The following is a 13,807-nucleotide window of genomic DNA, read 5'->3' as shown; positions in this document are numbered from 1 at the left end:
TATAGTCCAAAAGGAACAAAATCCAAGTAACGGTTCATTTAGGTAGATAGGGCTTCCAGAAGTGCTTTGGAACATTCTAGTCCTGCCAGGAGTCACCCTGTTATTGGTTCTGTTCACAAATATTCCTTTGCTTAGGCAACATGGTCACAGTCAAATCTTTGAAACCTAAAGATTTTATTTGGCCGTAAAATTGCTTCCATATACAAATATGTTTTATGTCAGTAACTAGGACAAGGCTTTTTCCCCTGCAAGAGGCAGTAGAGCAGAGTGGTTAGTTAGAGTGTAGACACTGAAGTTACACTGCTGAGGCTCAGATTCCAACTCTGCCAGCAACCTCTCAGTAAGTATTAGCTAAAATTCTTATCGTTATTCCATTGATTCCAAAAACATGTCGCACAAAGCACATAGGTAGTCAGGCTTTAACCCAAGTATAGCGTATGCTCATGTCATTTTCATAAAAGCTAATACATTCTACATCTGTTAGTGCTTCTTCCAGGATGTACCAAAGGGAACCACTTACATTTTCACCAGTATCCTGCATCCCCCTCCAGAGTACAAAAATTATCGTCACTGTTGTTGACTTTTAAACAAACATGGGTTGCAAAGACAATAAGCTAACTCGTCAACTGCAGAAAGCATATTTTCCTTCAGTTTTTGAAGTCTTGCAGACATTGACCATCTCCGATAGCAGCAAAGAACACCAGCGTGGAGTCCTGAAGGCCTCTCTGATGCATCCTTAGAGTCAGACTACATGTTAGTGAAAACAGCTTAATTCCAAAGACCAGACAAGTCCCTTCCCAAGAGGCTTCGTCCAAACCAATTTCTGATATAAGAATCACACAAGGATGCTTTAGAGAGGAGCTTTGGAAGGCCAAGAAACCACTGGAGGAGAAAATGGGGCTGAGCAGTGATCTGGGAAAGAGAATAATGATGACAGAGGAGCAGAGGGGGAAATCAGAGGGAGACAAAGGGAAAGACATGTGCTCTTGGCCTGTTTCTGCAGCCTGTCTGTGTTGGGTGGGGCTGGACTGTTTGTGTATCAGAAATTATTTTAAGGCTTCCATGGGTGATCTTGTAGATTTTTATTTTGAAATGATTCAAAATAAATTGCCTCAGGCCTCCCTGGTGGCGCAGTGGTTGAGAGTCCGCCTGCCGATGCAGGGGACACGGGTTCGTGCCCCGGTCCGGGAAGATCCCACATGCCGCGGAGCGGCTAGGCCCGTGAGCCATGGCCGCTGAGCCTGCGCGTCCGGAGCCTGTGCTCCGCAACGGGAGAGGCCACAACAGTGAGAGGCCCATGTACCGCAAAAAAATAAAAAATAAAAAAATAAAAAATAAATTAAAATAAATTGATTCAAATTGATTTTAACACATGTAGCTTTTGTTTAAGAAAAAAGAAAACTTCTAAAACTATTATGACAAAGTTAGATCTCAAAGCCACTATTTTCATTTATTTTCTTGTTTTAAGGTCTTAAAATCATGGGTAAGAGAAAGGAGGAAGGCATCCAGAATACTTGAGTCATTTTGTTTTGAATTTACTTTTTTTAAAAAGGTGCTTCTTTACCTGTTTTTACCGTTGACTTGAGACATAGTTAAGAGTGGTGTGGAAATGCACAAACTTCTCCTTATAAAGATAAATTAAGGAAAACCACAATAAAAATTATGAAGGCTATAAAAATTTACAACAGAAAAAGAATTATAATAATGACTAATCAACATAGGATGAACTCTTATTGGAATTAAGATACTAGAAAATACAAATATAAAGAATGGGAAGGTGACGATTAAATACGAAGTTTCTGGTATCTCTTAGGAAGAAAGTGGCTATTGATTAAAGTTATCTTTATTAACACATTAAATAATACCTACTATATTATTCTTTATTGTTTTTAAGTATTTTATAATTATTTTTAGTGAATAAGATGAAAGTCAGATTATTAACCAAAAAAGAGCCAAGGGTTGAGGGGTTATGACTGATACTACAGACAGAGGTTTCCCAAGCTGTTTTAGATTTTATATGTAGCCTGTCCATTAGTGTTTAGTTTATACCGATTTTCTCGTAATTAAATCTGACATGACCTTTTGGTGTCCAGTCAGGATTTCACATGTTCTAGTAATGCACCTGGAAACTGACATCCCATGACACTAATTATCTAGAGAAAACCATGAATGTTTGCACAGTTCATGTTGGCACACTTTCTTATTTCAGTCTGAAAGGAGAATTTTAGGGGATGGTATGAGTGAGGTGTAAACATCACCATGTGGATGGTGTGTCCTAGAGGAAATGGATGCACACACAGTGGATGCCTAGTTTTTTCATATATAAGAGGAGCACCTTGTGAGCCAATTTAGGAGAAACAGGGTACTCAGCAAGTTCCTGCTCACCAATCAACTATACTTCAATTTAAAAAAGGAAAAGATGGGCTTCCCTGGTGGCGCAGTGGTTGAGAGTCTGCCTGCCGATGCAGGGGACACGGGTTCGTGCCCCGGTCCGGGAAGATCCCACATGCTGCCGAGCGGCTGGGCCCATTAGCCATGGCCGCTGAGCCTGCGCGTCCGGAGCCCGTGCTTCGCAACGGGAGAGGCCACAACACTGAGAGGCCCACGTACCGCAAAAAAAAATAAATAAATAAAATAAAATAAATAAAAAAGGAAAAGAAGTAGAAAAGTTACAAAAAAAAAAAAAGACTCAGGCAATGGGTAAACCTACTCCAGTGTAAGAAGGGATTTGTCATTGTGTGAGAACCACAGAAATGTAGTAAGCAAAAAAAAAAAAAAAAAAAAAGAAAAGAAAAAACCCACTGTTTAATGTCATTAATTAAGTCATCACTTATGACCCTACTTCTTTTTTTTTTAAAACATCTTTATTGGAGTATAATTGCTTTACAATGGTGTGTTAGTTTCTGCTTTATAACAAAGTGAATCAGCTATACATATACACATATCCCCATATCTCCTCCCTCTTGCGTCTCCCTCCTACCCTCCCCATCCCACCCCTCTAGGTGGTCACAAAGCACCAAGCTGATATCCCTGTGCTATGTGGCTGCTTCCCACTAGCTATCTGTTTTACATTTGGTAGTGTATATATGTCCATGCCATTCTCTCACTTCATCCCAGCGTACCCTTCCCTCTCCCCATGTCCTCAAGTCCATTCTCTACGCCTGTGTCTTTATTCCTGTCCTGCCCCTAGATTCTTCAGAACCTTTTTTTTTTTTTAGATTCCATATATATATGTGTTAGCATACAGTATTTGTTTTTCTCTTTCTGACTTCACTCCGTATGACAAACCCTAGGTCCATTCACCTCACTACAAATAACTCAATTTCATTTCTTTTCATGGCTGAGTAATATTCCATTGTATATATGTGCCACATCTTCTTTATCCATTCATGTGTCGATGGACACTTAGGTTGCTTCCATGTCCTGGCTATTGTAAATAGAGCTGCAATGAACATTGTGGTACACGACTCTTTTTGAAATTATGGTTTTCTCAAGGTATATGCCCAGTAGTGGGATTGCTGGGTCGTATGGTAGTTCTATTTTTAGTTTTTTAAGGAACCTCCATACTGTTCCATAGTGGCTATATCAATTTACATTCCCACCAACAGTACAAAAGGGTTCCTTTTCTCCACACCCTCTCCAGCATTTATTGTTTGTAGATTTTTTGATGATGGCCATTCTGACTGGTGTGAGGTGATACCTCTCTGTAGATTTGATTTGCATTTCTCTAATGATTAGTGATGTTGAGCATTCTTTCATGTGTTTGTTGGCTATCTGTATATCTTCTTTGGAGAAATGTCTATTTAGGTATGACCCTACTTCTAACAAGGCATTATTTCATTATAGCTTCAATGCCAATCTTCTCTTCTTTTACTAAATTAAAATTCCACTGGACTGATCACTAAATTAAATTTCCACTGGTGAACATTCTAACCCTGTAATGCTGGACGTAAAGGGTGTTTCACATGAGAGCTGTCCTTAGAAAATGCTGCCAGTTATATTTTTGAATTTAGGTTAAATAAAGTATTCCCAAGTTTTCCCCATCACGGAACAATTTCTCAGTGTTTGCTTCTAAATCTTTAGTTAATTTTTATTGTTTCTTTCAAATGGGAATCGGGGGGGATATTCTTAACAATTCAGGAAAATAAGCAAATTTCATCCTGTGCACCCAGCCGTCTCAACTTCGCTTTTTTTTTCTGCAGCTGAAACCAAAAATTATTCATAAAAATTCCATGATTTTCACTTAAGTAGCCTCAGGGGAGAGCAAATGCACCTATCAAATAAGTATTGTTAAGGATTATTAATTATTAATGCAGAAGCCAACTGTTTTCTGTGTCACCATTATCACTTTTGTGACATACCAGACAGATGCAGTCCGTAAAGCATGGTGGCATGTTTTACCTTTTACATTTCACTACTGCAAAAATGAAAAGCTACTAAATGTAAACTTATAAACGTAAGTGTTATAGAAGCATCAGACTGAAAAATCACTTAAAGTTTTGTAATAAAAACTTATTCAGAAACCACTGAAGGGACCTCGAATGTTTGGAACGTTGAGTAACTGACTTCATGATACTTATCCTAGATTATCTCCAGCAACAACGATAACAATAATGGATCAGAAATGTAGGGTGACTTTTATTTATGAGCTTGAAAATGAATGCGTAAATCTTAGGCCTCTCTTTTCCACATCGGTGTTTCAGCATCAGGGGTCTTCGGTTCCGATGGAGTGAGCTGGATGCCACAGGGCCTGACCAAGCCTACGCCCGGCCAGCGCCCAAAGCCAGGACTCCTAGTTTCTGCAGCTGCACTGCCCTTAGGGTCCCCGCCCCTTCCCTCTGTGCTTCTGCCGTTCGGTGTGCACCCCACACCATCCAGTCATGTCAGGTAGTTAAAGGCTGATGTGCACAAACAAGGCCCCCAGGCTTTGGGGGTCATTCTGAAATTTTCAAAGTGTACCTGGATTGATGTGGGTGGGAACTCCAGCTTCAAAGTCACTTAGCCTCCTAAGCCTGGGTCTCATCGTAAGACAGAAACATAGTTGTGATGCTGAATAAATGAGATGGTGCATGTAAAACACACCTGGCCTGAGGACTTATCCACCTGCCTCATTTAATTGTCCACCATCCTTCTCAGCCCGTTTCCCAGGTCCCCTTACTTTCCAGCCCAGAGCCCTCAGCTCCTTTGCTGACAAAGCAATGGTACTGCGCTAAAATCCTGCTCGGCTGCATCCAAAACTGCCCTCCAAGGGCAACCCTGTCGACCCCAGTCTGATTCAAAGGTCAGCCGATGCATCCATGACCCACCAGCGCCTGAGCCAGCCCAGCCCAGGCCTGAAGCCCACCTGAGCCCCTGCTCTGCACCAGGGAGCCTGTCAGTGGCGCTGTGAGGCCAGCAGGGGCCTGTCCCCCTGCCCAGCCCTGTGTGACCTTCCTGCCCTGGAATCACCACCTGGAGCCACACGCTGCTCGCAGGCCCTGGGGTTCCAGGCATCACTGCCTGGATGTCTCCACTGCTGGTTTCCACCAGCCTTGTGGATGCCAGGGATCCATCTTCAGAATATATTAATATTTTTTAATATATCTAGAGTATTTTATAACTTTCCCTCTCATTAATTGGTATGGAGCATGATCTCTTTGTTTACGGTCCTTTACTGTTCATGTTCAACATTGTCCTGTTTCTCGGGAGTTTTTGTTTTTTGTTTTTTGGGGTTTTTTGCGGTACGCGGGCCTCTCACTGTTGTGGCCTCTCCCGTTGTGGAGCACAGGATCTGGACGCGCAGGCTCAGCGGCCATGGCTCACAGGCCCAGCCGCTCCGCGGCATGTGGGATCTTCCCAGACTGGGGCACGAACCCGTGTCCCCTGCATCGGCAGGTGGACTCTCAACCACTGCGCCACCAGGGAAGCCCCCTCGGGAGTTTTTGTTCAATAAATAGAGTAGATCCCTCCACTCTGGACACTGATGTCTGTCTGCACCTGCGGGAAGCTCAGGGGCTCCCTCTGGACTTGACCTTTTGATACCTGGGCTCAGCTTTCTAGCCCACTGGGCCCACCTCCTCCAGGCCCCCTCCCTCCCTTCCTCCCTCCCTCCCTTCCTTCCTTCCTTCCTTCCTCCCTTCCTTATGGCTGTGGATACCTCGTCACACATCGGGCCAAGCCCACCTCCTCTCAGACAACCAAACACTTCTTCCTCTGCCTTCTTCCTAGAAGGTAGGCTTTCAGTCTAAAAGATTGCTCCCTAGTTGTGTTTTTAATGTCTTCTTCTACTACTCATAAAGTCTGAACCCACAATTCTTGTAAAAATTTCGCATGTTGTCTCAAGATGGCTCCCACGTGTCCCTTCCCCACTCAGGTGGCACTAAGTCACCCCTACTGGATGTTTCACCCAGAGGACCTGCCCCCCTCATTCCTCCCGCCAAAGTCACATCCACTCTGCACTCCACCACTGCAGGAAGAAGTACAGTCTCTTCCTGACGTTGACTACTGTAGACATACATCACTGGCTGACAGTGGTCTGCAAATGGTTTCCCTTGTGAATCCCCAAAAGAAGTTTGAAAAAATCATGTACCCCCTTTGAACATTTTAAGTTGCTATCTAAAGTTTTCATTATAGGTTTATATACGTTTATTTGTTAATAGGAGATAGGCGCTATTTAATTATTTTCTAAGATAAAATGAGGATTGATATAATGAGAATAAATATTTTATGATGTGCAATAAATAGAGTTTAACCACCTTACAGATTAAAGCACACCGAATCTGAAAGAAAACACATGAAACTTTCATCCATGGTTTGCATCCAGGAAAACTTGGCTGTCCTACAGAACAGCCCAGTTCCAGTTAAAAGAATAAGTGTTACCAGCCTCTACCACTTTGGATGGTCTGAATTCAGAGCATCTCAGGATGAACCAAAACGCCCCATTTTTAACACCCGATTTTTCCCTTTATATAAGTATGTTTCATAAGGGAAGTCAGGAAGCGCTTTGAGTTTCCAGGGTCAGTATTTCAGTCCATCCCTTGGTTTCACACCTGCAGGTCTTTTCACCGGGGCAGTGCCCCATAGTAACATTTAAGATGAGTGAGGGCTTTGTCAAGTTGGAGAGAGACCACTGTTCTGGAACTCCTCAGGGAGATCAGTTTGGGCAGAGTCCATAAAGGCACTAAGTGTCTAGAAATTACTACCTTGGAAACTACCCATGTCCCCCTTGGAAAATCTCCTCGTGTCTGCAGAGGTGTGCACATCTCAGCTGAAGTTCAGGACGCCGACCTCACTGCACTTTATATGCGAGTGTGAGGTGTTCTTGCCTTATCTCCACCTTATACGGCCACAAGCCTCTGGAAAGCAGGGGCTATAGTTCTGTTACCACTTTTGCATCCCTCACCATCCCTCCCAGGGTGCCTGGCACAGAGCAGGCTAAGTGCTCACCCGTGGATATGGGTCGCACACTCAGATTCCCACCAGGGGCCAGGAAGGGGATAAGAATGAATGAAGCAAGCTCGGACGGGTCCTGGCAGGGGATCGTCGCAGGGATCCCAGGGAGGTGGCACCTGCGACAGCAAAAGCCGAGACTAGAGACCCGGTCCAGGCACAGGCTGTGCGGGGCCACATTTGCCTCATTAAGGAATCTGGGCTTTACTCAATGGAGACCCCTTGGAAGATTTTTAAGCAGGAAAGTAATGTTTTGCAGAGGCAAGCTGTGGCTGAGATGGGGAGAACAGGCTGGGGGATCCCGAGGGTGAGGCTACGCTGGTCATTCAGGGGGCACGTGGCTTGGGGTGCTGTGGTGAAAACGGAGGGAGTAAACCAGGACGTGCTGGGTTCTGGAAATGCTCAGATGCAGGCGAGGTTGAGGCTGCGGAGAAGGGGCCTTGGGAGAGGACGTGCCCACGAACTTGGCCTTTATTCTATAGCAGTGGGACCATGGGAGGCTTAAAGGAGGGAAATTGATCTCATATAAAAAGGCATTTAAAAAGGTGGTTTTCAGTGGTTGACATGGCTTTCCTTCTCTTCTACTCTTGCCGGGATCGTGATGACTTGTACACACACACCTGTCAGGTAGGGCCCTTCCCAGTTCCTTGGATGCTCACCTGGCGGCAGTGTGACTAGTGGGGTTAGACCTCACCCCGTGGACAACTTTGCTGACCTCTCTCTGCCTCAGTCTCCTTTCAGTAAAATGGGGGAAGAGTAGCACCTATCAGATAAGGTTGTGATTTTTAAATTAATGCCATAATACATGTAAAACACTCAAAGGAGACCTGGGAAATAGTAAGAGCTCAAAAGAAGTTAGGAATTATCCTGTTTACAGTGGAATACCAATTCGTATCTGTACCCTTTCTTCCCTTCCAAAAACTCTCACACGCCACCATGAGCTCCAAGGACCTTGGCTTCCTGTGGCTCTAACGCAGAAAACATACTGTATAGAAGTGAGAATGTGAAAAGGAGGGGTGGGAGTTATCTATCGAGGTTTGAAATTATGATTTTTAATATCTCCCACTGCCATGAACTAGAGAACTGGTCTTACACAGTAGAACCATCCTTGAATGTCTTTCACTTACCCTTTTCACGGCTTTTCATTGTTTTCATTCTGCTCTAGTTCTCTCTGCCCTTTTTTGTTGCTGCTCCTCCAGGGCTGGGTGGTGTAAGAACACCCGTCCACCCGTCTCCTGCTCAGCAGAGAGAGGTCTGTGCGTGCTGACGATCGTCAGGGAAGTGGGATGTGGTACTGGCCTGATGCTATTGAAATTTCAGGACCTTACCTTTTATTTTTTATTTTTTTATTTTTTTTGTGGTACGTGGGCCTCTCACTGTTGTGGCCTCTCCCGTTGCAGAGCACAGGCTCCGGACGCGCAGGCTCAGTAGCCATGGCTCACGGGCCCAGCCTCTCTGCGGCATGTGGGATCCTCCCTGACGGGAGCACGAACCCGCGTCCCCTGCATCGGCAGGCGGACTCTCAACCACTGCACCACCAGGGAAGCCCAGGACCTTACCTTTTCAACGCTTCGGTCCCCCAGGGACCGCTGCTGAGAATAACCTTCCGCCTAGTGTGCCAACATCTGTAAATGCATGGCCACAGTGATCGTGGGGCTCGCACCCAGCCAGCAACTGCAGAAATCAGATACCTTCCGGGGCTGTCATTGCAACCATTCATGCCAGAGGGAGCGGGGTTCACAGCATCCTTTGCCTGCTGTTTCCTTGTCTTAGGAGTTTAGCTGTTTGTCCACCCTAAGAGCATTCTCCAGTGACCTCTCCATGGATTATTCTCCCCATGCTGAGGGTGTTTTCCAGCTTTTGGGAGACAGACATCAAAGGCTAGGAATACATCCCTAGCCTCCTCAGGTGGTCCTCCCCCAGTTTCAGCCCAGCGACAGTATGGGACTGAGAGTAAGCGCCCTGTGTACCAGGCACGCATCTGGAGACTCTCGGTGTTGGCTCACAATGGCCACAGTCATCCAACGCCACCAGGAGCTGCTAAAACCACATGGTGTCAATGAGGTCATCCTGCCCCAGCCTCCAGTGTGCTTTTTGATTTTGTTTGGAGACGTGTATCTCTGAATCATAATGTATTCGGGTCTCAGGAAATAATTTGAAATATGTTGAAGAGAAGAGGAAAACAGGATTGACAAATTTTGCACTAAAAACCTTACCTTTGGGTTCCTGCCTTCTTCTGTGTTTCCCCCTCCAAAAAAACAAGATTTGAATGAACATTCATGAAAATATCTTGAATCATCAGCCAAGATAAGACTCTCCAGTGCCCACCCTGAGCAGCTTCATCATTGAATTGCCCCAGATGTGGGACCAGGTGTGGGAGGAGCTGAGTGGTGTGCAGGAGGGGACCACGCTCACATCCAACAGCACATGGTGCCACCCAGGAAGGAGGCAAGAGACAAGGGACAAGGAACAGGAAGAACAGGGCAAAACTGCACAGGGAGGGTCAGGGAAGGAGGCTGGGGGACCTTTTCTAGCACCAGTTTTTTCTTTCTCAGATCAACTTAGAATAATCTTTGTGTTCAAATTCATTTTCAGATCTTAGCCCCAAACTGTTTTAGTTCTTCTGGATACCTGTCCTAATTTTAGCACTAAAAAGACCCTCACCTAATGCATTCTTCTCTCCTGATCTTTTTTTTTTTTTTTTAGTGTAGGTCAATGGGTAAGAAAATCATCAAGACTAAATGATGATTTAGTGATCATTGTCATCACCCAAGTGAGCCTCTAATTCTTATAAATGCCCTTTATTTTAAAGATAACCCAAACGTAGTTAAGTAAACATTAAAAAACCTGTGTCACCTTAACTACCACTTTGCCCCTTGGTAAAATGGCACAGCCATGTTCCCAGATAATATTTTATGAGGGAAGTTCCTTCTAAATCAGAAAGAATTGGGATTTCTTGATTCAAAGAGCTTGTGTACGGCTTAGACTACTCAGTAAATTCAAAACCTACAAATCTTGGGTGTTCCACAGTTCCACCTCCTTAGGAGACCACATGACAGGTCGGAGGTGGAGCCAAATGTCCCGATGCTGAAGATCTGTGGTCCTTCCCCAGGGGACCCAGCCCCCGGCCCCGGCCAATAAATGCAGAGTCTCTTGGGTTAGGACATCAGAATTGTTTAGAAGCTCCACAGTAATTGTAATATGCAACCAGAGTTGAGAACCACTGCCTTCGACGGAGAACAGTTAGTGGAAGCCAGGATTGCACTCTGGCTCGGGATCATGGGTTGAGTTAAGATTGGAGGCAACGCCTCGGGGCAGGGGGCCTCAGAGGAGCCATCTGCTTAGTGGTTGGGACCAGCTCCTGCAGCACTGCCCAGCGGCGCTCTGTGGACTGGGTGACCATCACGCTCATTCTGAAGAGGCTCCTGCAAAAGATGCCCTCCTTTCTATGAATCGGGAAGGAGTAAAAGCAATGTGCTTTCAAGCTTCTACAGATAATCTCTGAAATACGCCAAGAAACGGACTCATATTATCTATTAACATTACTTAATATTTTTATACTTAATATAACAGTGTAATAGTAAATAATGTGGTTTATCCTGATGCATACAGACTTATTCATTCATTCATTTATTCATTGAGCTGCTATGTGCTGGGTACCCCACAGGCACTAAGGAAAGAGCAGTACCGCGACAGCCACATTCCCCACCCGCCCCCACCCCCCGGAACTTGAGACAAGTCATCACAGCAGGGTCTGAAGCCAAGAAAGGGCAAGTGAACCTGCCCCCAGCCGTGCATATCTCTGTTGGGCATAGAGGGGAGAGGGGGCTTTCTCCCTGAAGGCACTCGCCGTCCGCCATGCTGGGACATCTGATTCATCCACGGTAGCCCTTGTCATCAGAACTGTTTCTAGAAGTTTCAGAGTAGGTGGCACAGGCCTGTGCATCTAGTGAAGGAAGCAGAAAGTGTCAGCCCTGTGTTTCAGGGTCACATTGGGAAGGCTATCTGTTTGCACAAAGATGGACTCGGTATTTTTTCCTTGTGAGTAAGTAACAAGCTGTTAAGTACACAACAGAGGCACCTCTCTCCCCGAAAGCTAGAAGCCTAGTGATTGATGGAATCCGATGTTTACTTGTGCCCCCTGTAACCTTGACTGAAGCCACTGAAATCTTCAGCCTATGCATCAGGAGAATGGCACGCACATGCCAAGGGACGGGGCCAAATGGCAGGCTCAGCTTCATGGTGAGCAGTGTGCAAGGTCCCATAAGGGGACTCGACGCAGAAGCTCAGCAGTTGGAGGGGTTCTCACGGGGAGGGGAAGAGCGTAGCCATGGCAGCAGGAGGAACGATAGATGTTTGCAATCCAGAGAGGAGGGAATGAGGCTTGACAGTGAGGAAGAAGAAGAAAAAGTACACAGGAACCAACTGGTAATTGGTCCAGAGGGAGGGAGATGACTGAAGGTGCCCCGGCTGTGCCCCCATTGCTCAGCCAATGAGTGACCATTCATAAATACCTTTAAATGCACCTTGTTTTTTTTTGTTTTTGTTTCGGTCTTTGTTTTTGCAGTTTCAACTCTTTTATTACCTTGGGCTTTAGAAGGTTTGAGTTAAATTCCTTAATGTTCATTTTGTAAGGCAAATGAAGGCTACAAGTTCTTCTTCCTAACCTATGGCTTAACCTACTGATTTCTGCAAAATAATTTATGGAGAAAGCTTTCTGTTTTTACTGATCAAATTCTACACTCAATGATAATATATCTCTTTAAAAAAAAAACTTGTCATAGAAAATTTCAAATATGTACAAAAGTCGACAGAATTGTATAATGAATCTTCATGTAACCATCACCTGGCTTAAAAATTGATCAACTTATAGCCCAAATTGCTTTAAATATACCTCCAACTTATCTCCCTCCATTCCTTATAATATTTTAAGGTAAAGGCACCTTGTTTTGCTCTGACGCTTGGTTGTGTGTAAAATGCCTAAGTGTGTGTTCATTCCACGAATCCTTAAAATAACCCTGAGACGTGTTCCTGAAATCAGTATGTAGATAAAGAGAGATGCAGACACTAAAGGTCTCAGTAGCCCAAGTAACTTGCCCCAAATCACACAACCAGTTCAGAGCCAGAGGCAGATCTCAAATTCACATGTATGAGCTCCAGACCCAGTGATCTGCAGTGTCCAGATACAGCAGCACAGCTGTCCCGACCCATCCCTAAATGCTCGTCTGAGTCCCCGTGTAATGTGACTCTCCATGCCTTTGAAGTTGTCTTCCTCTCCTGTCCTCACATGTCTGCTGGTCATATAAAGATTTATGCTATTACATGTAGACCCTCAAACATGCATGGGCATAAAGTCAAGTTTGGGTTTTTAAAAAATCTGCATTAAAAGAAAGTTTAAGTTCCAGCTTTCCGTACCTATACAGTATCTATAGCACTGGCATTTTGTAACCCATATTTTCCCTCTTTTTTTCCCAGTCCATAAAAAGAACTTTTTAATACTAAGATCCCAAAAGCTGGGGCAGCAGATCCCGGTCACGTTCAGTGACAGGAAGTAAAACTGCTTGAATCCAACTCCTCTCTTGCTTGAAGGAGTCAGGTGAAATTTTTAAAAAGGATTAATTTGACAGATAGCACAGAATAAGAAAAATATTAGAAACAAGAAAAGGCCATTTTTCCTATAGATGCTCATTTCATTCTATATACCATTTCCCGGGATATCTGCCAGTTGTTAGCAGGAAGAGTAATGGTACCCATTTCTTTTTTTAAATTTCACTCTTGAGTATTATGGAGATAAATAGCTAAATGATGAAGAAATAACGTTCTTTCACGGCAGTCACTTAAGAAGGGCAAAAGAGCTCAAAAGCAGATACACTGGATGACATGAGAAAATTCAACCATGAGTGAAAAATTCAGTATTTCTAAGGGTGTCGTTTTAGGAAGAATACCCTCTCGCATCAACACTAGAAGGAGAGCTCTGTCCACGTAGAAAAGTAAGGGGACTGCCTGTGGCCGTCCATAGATTTCTTTGCAAGCCCCAGAAATTTTCCAGTTGCAAACTCATAAGGAAAACAAAAGTCTCTGCTGTGTTTTACTGCAGGACCAATGCAAGAGACCATCTATGACTTCTGGAGGATGGTGTGGCATGAAAACACAGCGAGCATCATCATGGTGACCAACCTGGTGGAAGTGGGGAGGGTAAGTGGTCCTCTCCGCCTCCTGGTCATTTGTTCCTTGCTTAGCCAGCTCTGGAAGCAGTGTGTGTCCTTCCAAAAATATCAGCTACCACGGCTCCTCCTCTTGCTTGCTTATAAATTATCAGTAAACATAGCCTGAATTGCTTTCATTTGTTGTGATAGCAACAGACAGAAAAGGCACTCAA

At 44.5% G+C, this 13,807-nt stretch overlaps 1 protein-coding gene across 3 annotated transcripts in view; it reads left to right on the top strand.

Annotated features, from left to right (window-relative positions):
* The window catches only part of PTPRM (protein tyrosine phosphatase receptor type M), a 748,579-nt gene that overhangs the window by 673,208 nt on the left and 61,564 nt on the right, over positions 1 to 13,807 (top strand). For all 3 annotated transcript variants that reach the window (XM_082641116.1, XM_082641117.1, XM_082641118.1), the window contains one exon: positions 13,526 to 13,623. In XM_082641116.1, coding sequence (XP_082497242.1) covers positions 13,526 to 13,623 — 98 coding nt within the window. The remainder of the gene's footprint in view (positions 1 to 13,525; positions 13,624 to 13,807) is intronic.

The sequence above is a fragment of the Mesoplodon mirus genome (genome assembly GCF_964341445.2).
Source record: "Mesoplodon mirus genome assembly, chromosome: 13".
NCBI classification, from domain to species: domain Eukaryota; kingdom Metazoa; phylum Chordata; class Mammalia; order Artiodactyla; family Ziphiidae; genus Mesoplodon; species Mesoplodon mirus.
This window is presented reverse-complemented; position numbering and strand designations above follow the sequence as displayed.